The following is a 14,496-nucleotide window of genomic DNA, read 5'->3' on the forward strand; positions in this document are numbered from 1 at the left end:
CATCTGTCTCCTTAAGTACCACTGATCCCTCTAATGAATATAAATCATAGTCCTACTATGACTGAGTCTTCTCTTCCAAAGAGAAGGTGTGGCCACTATGTTCAAGCCCCGGAATCAGCCCTTAAGGGAGCAATCTCTCTACTTATCCCTGCTTCGGGAAAGGAGTGAATTCCATATTGTGGATTGAGTTTCCAGCTCCTAGATCAGACAAGTCCCCAAAAAGGTAGGCATGTTGAGTTGGCAATCTGGCCACTCTCACCCATGTGTATCTTTACAAAAACAACAAGACTCCGGGAGAATTAGGATACCAATCCTAACAAATAAGTCTTTCATTTTGGGGATAAGACCGAATAGATAGCTGGAGACATAGCTCTGCAAAATGGAATTCACTCCTACCCATTTTAGAGTTAGCAGATAGGTTGTTCTCTTAAATGTTAATTCCAGGTCTTGAACAATCGAGGCCCCACCTTCTCATAATAGAGAGGGACATGACTCATAAGTAGTATTTTGAATCAATTGTTCATTAGAGAGTCGATGGGAACTTGAGGAACAAGATGTATTTACAAGGGTAAAACAGTAATTTTGACGAAGCTGTAATCACGAATGACCTTTGAAGGATCAACTTACTGATTATGGTTTACATGGACAGAAATATATCTACAGTGAGGAGAGTACAACTATCTAGTTATAGTGGTGTGCATTGATAGTTAACGAATAGTAATTAATTCGATTAAAAAGTTTAACAAATTAATTACAAATCGTTGGAGCTCATGATCTGTAGGTTTATTAGGTTCCTCTACTAGCTCTTAAATTGGAATAACAAATTGAGTATTGATGTATGAAATTAGGGTTATGAATTTGAAATATTCAAATTCAATTGTAGGGTTTTCAATGATTGTATATGATACAATTAAAAACGTTTAATTGAAATTAAATGGAATTGGAAAATAAATTAATATTTAAATTATGATTTAAATATGAAATTGATTTATATTGGTGAAACTGGTGTTTTATTAATTTGATATTAAGATATTAAATTAATATTTTTTTAATTAAAAAATTAAAAATTAAAATTAGTTTTATTTAAATTAATTATTTTTTAATTAATTATATAAAACTAATTTAAAAATAAAATAAAATTATTTTTGAAATCATGTATGTGGATTTTTCCAAATTTTGGAAAAAAACAATTAACTACATTTTATTGAATTATCATCAAATTCCAATTGAAGTTTGTAATAATCACCAAGTCGGTGGTGCCATCCATGTAACCCTATTGGTTTTCATAACATCTGTCAGTTACATGATATAAAGTTTGTTATTTAAACTAAACTATCTGAAATGTATTTGAGTTCACTGTTTTTACAACTAACATATATGATAGTTAGGGATTCGACTTTAATTCTGGAACTGTATTCCTAATTTTTATTATATTCTGGAATGTCAAGTGGAATCGTCTTCTATTGGTAACTTATTTCTTTAGATTTTCATTTAATTAAGTAGAAAAGCTTAAGGTTCTGTTCAATATTTTTTCAAATTTTATTTTATATTATATTCTCTTTCACCCCGTTCTATTTTTTGGCTTTGTTGTTTATAACATGAAAGTAAATGTAGGATCTTATTTCATATCTTCTGTTTTGTGTATCAGTACTAAATTTTTGTAATAGTTATGTTTTTTTTTCTTCATATGGTTTTTAGAAAATATAATATAAAAATTAGTTTGTTTTTAGATTGATGTATCATGTATTTAATAATATTTTTTTTTTATATGGAAGTGTTCTTAGCTAAATGAGCTATGTTCTGCTGAATTGGTATTGTAGTAACGTGGTAGGTTTATAAATCTACTTTGATTGTTTGATTAAGATTCAACAGTATATTAGAGAGCATTACCTCCTTTTCCAACTAGCCTTTTAGACGACCGTTGGAAGAAGAATGAACTTTGGAAGACCACCAGCCAGTTGGTCTTTCATTTTTAGAATGATAGCAACTAAATTTCTAAGTCACCACTGTGTGGTAGAAATTAAATTTTCCCCAGTCATGATGTATGTCACCATCTCTTGTTGACTTTAGTTTAATTTATTATTTGATTAATATTTAAATGTCCTTATTTTTATGAACAAACACAAGATGGTATGAGTGACATTAGGGACGAGAGTGATCGGTATGGAATGCGAATTGAAATTAAGGTAAAAATGATGTTGCATATTATAATTTTCTTATCATTATGACTTATTAAATTTGAAGGATCTCATACCGAGTTTCCTGAGCGTGTTCAGATCGCTACGATTTCATAGTGACCGAAATACAAAAGATATACATTCAACACAAACAGTTTTGCACATAAATCTAATTATCGGCATGCTCAGACCATGATAAATAACAGGGAAAGGATTCCATACCAGTTGAAGACTCTCTTCAAACTTCTGAACCCCAATGCAGCAGAACCCTCCAACAGATCTACCAACACCCAGAGAGAACGTCGACTGCAACAGCACGATCAACACGAACACGAAAGCTGCAGCGGGGATGACACCACCACTAATGAACCTCGGGTATTCTCGGAGTGAAAACCCAAAGGGTGGGCTTTGGTGAGTTTAGTAGAGTATGGAGGACAACGAGTCGTGTAGATAATAAGCAAGTGGGAAATAATACAATGCTATCGTATAGCGGAAGTGCTTATCATATAGAAAAGCTACACGATCGTGTAGGAAAAACTGAACGATCGTTTAGGAAAAACGTATACGAATGTTTAGAGAAATCGTGAGGTAGACGATCGTTTAGACAGAGAAGCTACTATCGTATAGACTCTCGGGCGATCGTTTCACGAATTCTTTTGGGCGGTTGAAAAATAACGAATGCACTATTCAAAATGAAAACTCTTTTTATTTTTCAACCTGCTGGTTACCATAACCAATGCTGCCCATTACCTACGTCCGAACGTGGAAAAATTGGTTAATTATCATATAATTAATTAATTAATTAATATAATCATATTATATTTATATCCTATTGTTTGATATCACATATCTACTATAGTATTTTCTCCTCTACTTGATATAAATCATATTTATATCTAATTTCCTCCAAAATAATGTATCTCATACATTTAGCCAATTATATCATATATAATTAACCAATCCAATTATATCATATATAATTGAACTTCCTTTTGTCAATTTGAACATTTCAAATTAACCCAAACACTGGTTCTCGACTTTATCCAAGCTACCCAGGGGACCTAATGGACCTGTGGCTCGAAGCTCCAACGTTACGTGAATAGCTGACTAAACACTTTAGCCACAAGATCCACTATCCATTAACTGTCAGTGATTCCACTAAAGACCAACAGCTGAATTCTTCTTACCACAGATATATTTCTGTGTCCATCGAATATAACCAATCATGAGTACGATGACCCTTCACAGATGCTCGTAGGTATAGTTAGACCAATTTACCGTTTTGTCCCTGTAGTTACATCTCACTTCTTAAGTACCACTGATTTCTCTAATGAACAATACAACATAATCCAACTGAATAATCGTGTAGGAAAAACTGAACGATCGTTTAGAGAAATCGTCAGGTAGAAGATCGTTTAGACGGAGAAGCTACTATCGTATAGGCTCTCTGAAAAATAAAACTCGATAATAAAAAAGACAAGGGAACAGAAAACCTCCTCTGAAAAATGATGCGTGCATGGGATGTTGGTGGCCGGGAATCTCCTCCTCGCTTGATTAGGCTTTGAAGAGACCTACAAAAAGAGAAAAACAAAAGAAAGACTACAAAAGAAAACCTACAAAGAAAACAAAAAAGTTAGCAAAAACTAAAAGAAAGAAAAACTAAAAATAAAAATAACAAAGAAAATAAAAACCGAGGGCAAAATAAAATACAAAGGGAAAAGAAAACAAGCCTCATTCGGAGTCAGGAGAGTTCAGGTCTCTCGAAAGACCGCTCTTGCGATGTTGTCGTAATAGAGGCGATTTTCGGCGAAAATGAAGTTCAACGTCCTTTCCATTTGCCTCGCCTTGCGTACAGCCTCACGACTCACTCAAAGTGACTCAGTAGCCACCCTGAGCGCCTCATTGGCTACCCTGATTTACCTTGGTTTGCCTTTTCCGCTTTCCTTTCTGCTAAATACTTTGGGCAATTACATTTCCAGTGCCCATCCTCTCCGCAATTTTCCCTTTGGGAGCTTTGTATTTATTTTTCTTTGCAGTTATTTTCTTATTCCCTTTACCCTTCTTCTTTATTTATACACTTTTGTCTTTTGAAGATGACGAAATAGACTTCTTTTTATCAGCGGGTTTTGTTCCAGATGAAGATCTCTTGAGAAACTTTTTAGGTGGTGAAATAACATTTACTTCACTTTCTTTAAGTTTCATCATTGACTTATACGTCTATCGTTCGTTCTACAATGTAGTCAAATTGTAAGTAATTTCGTTCATAACAGCATTGGTTCGAAAAGGTAGATAACTCTTTGGAAGAGATTCTAATATCATAATGACTTGATTGATTTCATCTATCGTCGCACCATGAGCCTCAACAATATAAAATGGACCATCATATCGAGAACATATTCTCTGACATTGATTCCAACTTTCATGTGAGTACTATAAACATACTTAATGGCTTCACATCGAACAGAGGATGATGATTGCCCGAACATCTCTTGGAGCAACGCCATTATCTCACGGGCAGTGGGCATTACTTCATGTTTCTTATTAAGTACATCAGATATACTTGCTAAGATATAAGCCCTGGATTTTTCGTTAGCCCTAACCCACCGATCATAGATGTCCCAAACATTTTGGTTCGCTGTTGTACTGGGTATCGGAGGACATTCCTCCGTTAACACAAACCTCAAATCATCTACAACTAATATCGTATTTATGTTGGATTTTCAGTTTGAATATAATTATCCATTAAACTTATCAGATGTGAGCAGTTGTATAATTGAATTTGACATTGCTGAAAAATTAAAAAAATTCTATTAAACTTATGCATCTAAATACAATTTTTAGCAAAGAAATAAAGTACCTATTTTTCTTTATTTATTTTGCAACGATAATTCAGTGATTCAGAATAGTTGCTAAAAAACTTTCACTGAAGCAAGACAACCCTGATCAAATACTATATCAGAATAACTCTTTATTCCTATAGTTCATTTGGTAATCGGTTTTGGTCAAGATCTTTACTAACAATTAGTAATTCTTGTAAGTGTGACCTGCCATTTTCAGATCTTATAGAACGGTATGAATATGCCCCCGAGGTAGAAGACAATATCCAAGACAGAACTATAAGACCCTGTTCATCTCTGAACCTTGGGCTGTTCCGAATCCTATGTTACAACCCTCCTAGGGATCTTCGTGGTTAACGACTAGCTAATGCCGCCTAAAAATGACAGCAGGTGCAATATAGGAATCTCACGGTTCAAACTAATGGAGGAGACCATAAGAAAATGTTGACATGTCCTTCACCCACTTACTATGAACTACTTCCCTCATTCACCTTGTTATTGACCCATACAAACACTTTCCGAATAGAGTAATCGTGGTAAAAGCGACACGAAGCCGAGCATGGATCTTACGGTGTGAACTCTTGGGGACGTGAGAGCTAATAACTATATATCGAATATATTGTTAATCTCCCGCTAAAGTGTTCTAAATGTTTGGGTGTTTATTTACTTAGGTTTAAAAATGACTAACTTTAAATAACCTAAGTCTATGTGATTTTTATCCAAGTATAACATTTATATTTGGATATTAACCTACGATGTCTAAATGTTTAAATCAGTTTTAAACCTCATACCACTCACGCAAGCTTATAAAACTAGTTAACAACACTCAATATTTCGGTCATAATCCCCAGGTAGGAGGTGTTACGTAAACCGTCAACTTAAGTACCCCCAACCTTAGACAGGTTTATGAACCGATTTGAGTTTGTAACCAAATTTTATAAGGTAACAATCTATTTTAACTGTTTAAAACTAGTTGTTAACCTAAATGAGCATACTGTTTATCTTTGTTATAGATTTTAAAGTCTAATTTTATTTTATAACAAACTTATAAAATAAACATGCTTTAACATACCATAACATGCTTCAAAGTTATTCAAAATCAATATAACAATTAGATCAATTTTTAACAAACCCTAAAAATATGCATACTATATATTATAACTAATTATAACATACACTAATGCATGTAACATGTTTACCTATGGTGGGATTTTAAATCTAAATTGCATACAATATGCACAAATATGTTTTAATTCAAAAAACAATATACATCACATGCATAAAATAATTAAATAATACCAATATGCTTCAACTTTGGCATTCTAGACAAACAAAATACTAAATTATTACAAAATTGTATAATAAAATAGCTTCAAATTGGGGAGAGCCGGACGAACCAGACCAGCCAAAACCCTTTTGAAGCTGAACCAGACCAGACAAGAAGAGAACCAGATGAACTGGATTAAATCTTGCTCACTCGAACGTCAAACTGGACCAGAACTCGTTTCCTCACTCGGTCAACGCTCGTCAAGCCAATCAAACTCGTCTGGTTCAGTTGAAACTCGATCTTCGACGGTTGGTTGAAAGAAAAAACTTGATCTTCGTCCTCGATGAAACTCATTCCTCGCTCGACTATGAGCAGCGTCACAACACTCAAGGGCAGCATTGCAACGCTGCCTGGGCAGAAGCTCACGATCCAGTTTTCTACATCTCGGTCTTCTTCACTTCTTTCTTCAATTACAACTTTATTTCAACTCTACTGACTCCAAATAAATTACAGACCCTTGGGCACACATATAAGCTCATTAAACGAGAGTCAATTACAAATTTAACTAAGGAATCAAAGAGAATTTAAATGTCAAAGTTGAATTTAAACCATAACATTCTTCAAAGGTAATCAAAATAAATATAACAAGTGCATAAATTTTTAACAAACCCTAGAAACATGCATATTAAAATTATAACTAATTATAACGTATAATAATGCATGTAACATGTTTACCTATGGTGAGATTTTAAATCTCAATAGCATACAATATGCACAAATATGTTTTAATTCAAAAAATAATATACATCACATGCATAAAATAATTAAATAATACTATGTGGTTCAACTTTGGCATTCTAGACAAACAAAATACTAAATTATTACAAAATTGTATAATAAAACAGCTTCAAATTGGGGAAAACCGCTCGAACCAACCCGAACCAAACCAGCCAAAACCCTTTTGAGGCTGAACCGAACCGAACAAGAAGAGAACCGGACGAACCGGCTCAAATCTCGCTCACTCGAACATCAAATCGGACCAGAACTCGTTTCTTCGCTCGGTCAACATTCGTCAAGCCAGTCAAACTCGTCTGGTTCAGTTGAAACTCAATCCTCGATGGCTGGTTGAAAGAAAATCTTCGCTTCTCGATGAAACTCGTTCCTCACTCGACTATGAGCAACGTCACGACACTCAAGAGCAACGTCCTGGGCAGAAGCTCAAGATCCAGTTTTCTGCAACTCGACCTTCTTCACTTCTTTCTTCAATTACAACTTAATCTCAACTCTAATGACTTCAAATAAATTACAGACCCTTAAGTACATATATAAGCTCATTAAAAAATAGCCAATTACAAATTTAACTAAGGAATCAAAGAGAATTTAAATGCCAAAATTGAATTTAAACCATATCAGTCACAAATTCAAACATGCTTAGAAATTCACCCACCAAACTCAAATTAACAATAGTTAAGCGCTTAAATCATGCTCTAATACCAATTGAAGGAGTAATATGATATGCAACAGGAGAATTCAGAATCAATAAGTACTTAAACTTTACTTAATTTGAGTTTTAAACATGCTTCTCATGAGGTTTTCATAAGGGGTTTGAAACAAACATTACCTTTGAAGATCTCTTCCAATAATTCAGCAGAATTTCCGCAAGTTTGAGCCCTGATTCTTCAAATAGACCACCAACAAGATCTTCTCCACTATGCTCAAGAAGGAATGTGTAGTGGAAACACTCTAATTAAGCTAAATTGAGGATAAACTTAAAAGGGTGTAGTAGGGTTTTCAGTTTTTCAGCAACTTCGATAAAAATCTCAGCTTGAATTTTATAAAAGGAAATAAAATAAAAGACTCTGAGACTGACTCAACTGAAAATAAAGACTCTTACTCGGCTAACTCGCAAGGTGAAAATGAGCAAAATTCAAATATTAAAGAAATACAAAGACAAAGAACATATCGAGGCTTGGAAGCCTCTAACTCTTTTACCTGAGACTCCTTGAAGTAAAGCTCAGACTCATACTTAACCTCACCAACTTTTTCTTAGCATGGCAGAGGATAAACATCTGAATCGGTCCACGCGTATTCCTTCACAAGGTCGGCCTTAGTGCGGCAGACGCGGGAAGGCTCTTGGTCAGAAATTCAAGGAACTAATTGTTCGGCAGACTCATCAATGCAAGTATCTCCACTGCACAACTCAGTGTCTTAAGAAGATGATTGTTCCCAAGACTCCTCAAGTCTCCTAACTGATTCGGTGATCTTAGAAATGTGGTCACTCAAGCTCTGAAGCTCAGCTCTAACTTCGTGTCCGAAATAGAAGTCATCCTGCTGGATTCTCAAGGGTTTTTGATATCTGTAGGGGCACTCCTGTACAAACTCATTAGAGCGATTAGAAAGTTCCCTAACTATATCCTCTAAAGAAATACCTGGGTTGGCAGACAAATACAACATCGACAACAGCATTTGGCCAAGCAACTCCCAAGGAGAATACTATTCGCACTCAGGGCCACGTGAATTCTGAGTCTAGCGAAAACTGGAACAATAGAAGTTAGTTCGGATATTTGATTTCTAAGTTCAACAATCTCACTTACCTCTTGTGTTTCCCGTACTGCCACATATCTCGCTTGAAGCGCATTAATGTTCAAAACTTCTGCCATAGAAAAACAAGTAGACAAAAAGAAAAATATTTTTGGGTTTTTAAAGTTTACAGCCAATTTTAACTAAAAGATATTAATTGGTGTGCATCCCTAGCAGCGGCACCATTTTTTAAAAGGTCTGAGACCTACATCAGCCTCAAACTTGATCAAAAGAAAATTTGTATAAATCGAACTACTCCTGTTACTACTAAAGCGTAGTACCAGTGGTAAGTGTCGGGTCGAACCACAGAGATGCATTGAATTAATTTCTTTAAAATTAAAATTGACCTTGGAAAAACATTGAAAATGGGGTTATGGTATTTGGTTGAAATTTGAATAACATGCAAGAAAAAAAATTGCTAGCGATAAATGTAAGTCGTAATTGGTTCATCTAGTTCTCAGATTAAGTAAACATTCAATGTAATTTCAATCATCGTTTTTTGCCAATTGACTATGTTACCGAATTATGCGTGCATAGTAACTCAATTGATATGATTTAACTAATCTCTACAAATATTGACAATCAATTAAATCGAAATCAATCAAACGTCCTAATTAATAATTAAGGCTAGAAAGATCATGCCCTAACTAATCTACATGCTCCTAGATTCAATTGGGTTCTTAGCAGCCATAAAGAACTAGAAACACATGCATTAAGATTTGGGATTCAACTATGTTGATTAAGTGTCAGGAAAAGCCATGTTCAATTAACCAAGCATTCTTCAAATCTAAATTAAACATGCACACAAAGATTCAAGGTTAGCTTGTAAACCTAAACATACACATTCAATTGTTGCTACAGGGGTAAATTCAAGCATAGACAAACTACTAGAAAACGTGCGAACTTGAAATTAACTAGCAGAGAATTGAAATTATGATAAGGGTGTCAATCCAACACAAAAATGCAAATCTAATTCAATTGATACTTAAAGAAAACATAATTCTGAATTATAAACGTCAAATTTGGCAAAAAAAAAAAAAACACTCAAGATTTACATTGAATCCTTAATCCAAGAACTAGATAGAAAATTACCTCATCAATTCATAGAGAAACCCATGAGATACAATCCAATCTATGCTTACAATCCAAAATTAAACTAAAAACTAGACTAACGAAACTGAAAACATAAAGAAAAAAGAAGAAAGCTAACGAAACTGAAAACATAAAGAAAAAAGAAGAAAGTTCGGCCTCTCCTTAGCCTCCATTAGAATTTAGCCTCCCTTTAATCTAAAATTGAAGGAGAATATTTATAGAAAACAGGACAGCATTGTAATGCTGAGGCGGTTGATCAAGAGTGTCAGGGTGAAAAAGTCCATTGCTCCCTAATGCTCACTTGCCTTTGCACAATGTTCCTCGTCCGTCAAAGGACGTAGCGTTGCAACAATAATGGGCAGCATTGCAACACAACCCATTCTATCTTACAGCGTTAGGCGAGTGTCAGGCTAAGCCAATCCATGAGCATTGCGACACCAAAGTAAGGGCATTATGGACATTCTGACTCCTTTAAAGCCCAGATGCTCAAAACACCTCCGAATTGCCCCAAATTAACCCCGATCAGCTCCAAATTGTCGATTCTACCTCTTAATTGCTCAGTACCTACAAAATAGGGAAATAAACACATAAAATACGATAACATGCTCTAATTAAGCTAGGAATAATAGCTTTTTTTTAGAGTTATCACTTGACAACCCAATTTTTGTAAAATCGAACGGTTGTTGAGATTAGTCTCCTAGACACTCACAAATTGCATTGTAATTGTTACACCAACAAAAAGTATTAAAATAAGTAAATAAATAAATAAATTCTTTACAACTTATAAATTACAGGGAGGTTAAGAGAAAAAGGTTAACTTCTATGAATTGATATGTCATGTTAATATTTATTGCGTTAGAAAATAAAGGGAGTGAACAATGCAAGTTAGTTTTTTTTTTTCCCTTCTTTTTTTTTATGTTTCTAATTTCGTAGATCATCATGGCGCAAACTAATGATGATAGTGATAAAGTTCTTTTATCACCTCAGTCTAATAATGTGCCTTCAAAAAGAAAAACGAGAGGACCAATTATTATGCACAAGTTGATTCATATTCGTTCAACTAGTGAACGTTTATTTGTTCAGTCTGTACGTAATCCAAATGCAAAGCCAAGTATGGTCTTTTGTACGTAATCACATACCTATTATATTTAAAGATTGGCATTGCATTCCGCTTGAACTGAAGAATAAAGTTTTTAAGTTGATTCAAGTAATGTAATTTCATATTAAGTAAATAAATATTATTTATTTAGTTAGCATATAATGTCTAATGAACATATATATATATCATCTTTTCTAGGCGGCTTTTGTTTTGGATGGAATCTCAAAGGAAAAAAAAAATTAACTTCAGCATCTCAAAAATGGTGTCAATTCAAATATAAATTGTCACAAAATTATATCTATCCAAATATCAATAATTTAAAACGTCTTAAATATTCACCAAAACTTTATTCCTTCATCCATCAAAAAGATTGGAACAGTTTTGTTGATTCTAGATTAAGCAAAGAGTTTCAAATATAATTTTCTTTCTTTTGACAATATATAGAGTTTTACTTCATTCAGTTATGATGATGTTATTTATATTGTCATGTATATGATAATTTGAAGGGTCAACGTGCAAAACAATATGAAAGAAGATCAAAATATGCTTATGGCCATTGAATGTCACGTAAAGATTATGCAAATATGACTGAAGAATTGGTAAGAGTAGTACAATTTTTTTCCCGTAACATGTTCGTACATAAGCTAATGCTAGTTATTTATTGTAGAAAAATGGAGTAAATGTAGAAAACATAGATAGATCAAATTTCTGGATATTAACTCACAAGAACAAGAAAGGAGAATTCTTAAATGAGGAAACTGCAGAAATGGCAAAAAGAATTGTAAGTATTGATATTATTGTATTTGTAATGATATAATTAGATATAAGTGTATATATTATATTTTCTTTTGTAAGAAACACTTTCATAATCGTCTACAAAAACTAATATAATTCCATCATCAAATGACGTGTGTAGCTTTAGGGATAGGTGAACATAGTAGACGAGTGAAGGCTTTGGGGGAGTATGTTTTGCCAAGTGATTGTTTACAAAATCCCGCCAATAATGTAAGTTTTGATGAACAACAACGTCTAGTTGTTGAGAAGATTGAAGCAAAAAAAAACATGTCATCATCTGAAAGAAGTGAACTTAATCCTTGAAGAAAGATTAAGACTAGCAGAGGATCAGCTCAAGATGTTTAAAAATAATCAAAAGTTCAAACACGAACCCCCATATCTAAAAGATATATTTCCTCACAACCAATTAAGAATGAAGCAACACAAGAAATAAGACATTTGATAAAGGTATGTTTATAAATTATTATTTTAATATATTATATGTATATTTCTAATGAATGATTTTCATGTATAGAGAAAACCATGTGAATTAGTTGTAAATAGTGATATGATGATAGTAGCATCGGGTTTTGTGTATGAGATAAACAATCCAAATGAAATACTACATAACATGCCAATTGGAGAAGATATTGTCAAAGTTAGTATAGAATTGGCAACGACGGAAAATCGTTTGTTACCATATCCAATTAACGACAAGGTTGTACAAGTTGAAGATGCAGTTGGATACGAAGTTGCATGGTCTTGTGAGTTTGTTATCTATGCCAAGGTTGTTAAGGTAAATATTTAAACTTAATTATTTTGATGTTAGAATAAGTTAACTTTACATATATGATTCTTTTCTTTTTTATGTGATAGTTGTCTCATCCCAAAGAGAAAGGTATATCTTTTGACATTGAATTATCAACCTTACCAGAATCATTAAGACCATTATTTAAGTATGCAAAATTAGAGATTCCTAGTGGTTCAATAAAGGTGCAATTATCAAAATATATATTTGGAGTGGGGCTGGATCTTTTATTATGGATGAAGATATCTTTCATTTCTGCACAATGGTCGAAATTGCAGTTAATAGCATCATACATTATATGGGGTAAATTTAATTTTTTTTTAATTATTGAGAATATATTTATATGAGTGTATGGTTAAAATATTAGTTTATGTTTTTTCTAACTAATATGAATATTTTTCTACAGGTATTTATATAAAGTATTGGTTCAACTCAATGTAATAGACAAGTTTTTATTTATAAACCCGAGCTTACTTGGTAACAGCATTGTAACATTAGAAAATCGTGCTCATGTATTAGCATCCAGGTTACTTGACGTAAAACCTAAGAAATCGGCCATGATTCCAATAAATGTTGGGTATGTAGACCATTTTATTCATTTCATTTATATTATATAATAATGAATAACATTTAGTTTGTGTATATATATACATATGTTGATTGTAGATATCATTGGATACTTGTTGTGATAGATTTGTATGGGGATATTGCATATTTATTAGACTCAATCCCAAATGCTACTCGTGATGAAGCTAAAAGTCTTGTGAAATTGAAAGAAAGGAAAAGGTCATAAAGATATTTAGATCTGAAGTGAAATTGAAAGGAAGGAAAAGAATTATTTGGAATTCTTCTATTAAGTAGTATTTTTTTATTATTATATTGATACAGAATTTATATTTGTTCATATTTTAATACTTATTATTTATATAGAGCCCTCGTCAATCTGGATTTGTAGAATGTGGATATTTTGTAATGAAATATATGAGGGATATTGATATGATATGAGTTATTTAACACTCATTTATTTATGTATATCATGCATACACACACAAATATAAGAATAATTTTTTCCTCTTTTTTATAGTTTATTAGAAATAAAACATATTCCCAATAAGAAATTGATGAGGTTCGCAATGAATGGGGACAACATCTACAGCAATACATAGCTGTACAAAAATGATGTCCAGTAATTTTAATTTGTGGCTAAATTAATTTGTATTATATTTGAACGTTAATGTTTTTATGTGTCTTTTATGTATTGAAATTTGGATAAGTTGTAGTTTATAAAACCTATATTTGAATGAGTGGAAGCTTTAGATTTATTAATTTTTTAATTAATTGTAATTTGAAAAAAAAATATTCACAATGTGATTGTGGTCCATTATTGTATAAACTACAGTACACTTCAAGTGAAGCCTATTGTTAAAAAGCCACAAGAAATGTCATATGTTGTCGATCTACATTAACCATGATGAATAATACAAGTCTTGGTTGGTGAATAATATAGGTCTTGATTGATATAAGTGTGGTTTATCAATAAAAATCATGGTTAAATGACTAATGTGAACCGTAGTGTATACAACTATAAACCACGGCAAGGTTAACTATGGTCTATAATATAAACCATACATAATATTTTTCATGGTCTATGACAATATAGACCATGACTAACGTTAACTGTGGTCTATAATATAGACCATGCCTAATGCCAGTCGTGGTATGTACTATAGACTACGGCTAATGTCAGTCGATGTCTATGTCCAAATAGGCTACGGTTGACATTCAACGTAGTATGTAATATAGAGTACGGTTAACATAAACTGTGGTCTATATTATAGACCATGTCAAACGTCGGTCGTGGT

The 14,496-nt window shown here is 33.0% G+C and overlaps 1 protein-coding gene across 1 annotated transcript; it reads left to right on the plus strand.

Annotated features, from left to right (window-relative positions):
• Positions 1-11,636: 11,636 nt before the first annotated feature.
• Positions 11,637-13,427, plus strand: LOC150033128 (uncharacterized). Its single transcript, XM_090306290.1, has 6 exons — positions 11,637-11,651; positions 11,720-11,833; positions 12,362-12,622; positions 12,703-12,899; positions 13,041-13,211; positions 13,301-13,427. Exons 1-6 carry the CDS (start codon positions 11,637-11,639, stop codon positions 13,425-13,427), a joined length of 885 nt encoding a protein of 294 aa, XP_090162416.1.
• The last annotated feature ends 1,069 nt before the right edge of the window (positions 13,428-14,496 follow it).

The sequence above is a fragment of the Benincasa hispida genome, chromosome 10 (genome assembly GCF_027475165.1).
Source record: "Benincasa hispida cultivar pf3 chromosome 10, pf3_genome.v1.1, whole genome shotgun sequence".
NCBI lineage: Eukaryota > Viridiplantae > Streptophyta > Magnoliopsida > Cucurbitales > Cucurbitaceae > Benincasa > Benincasa hispida.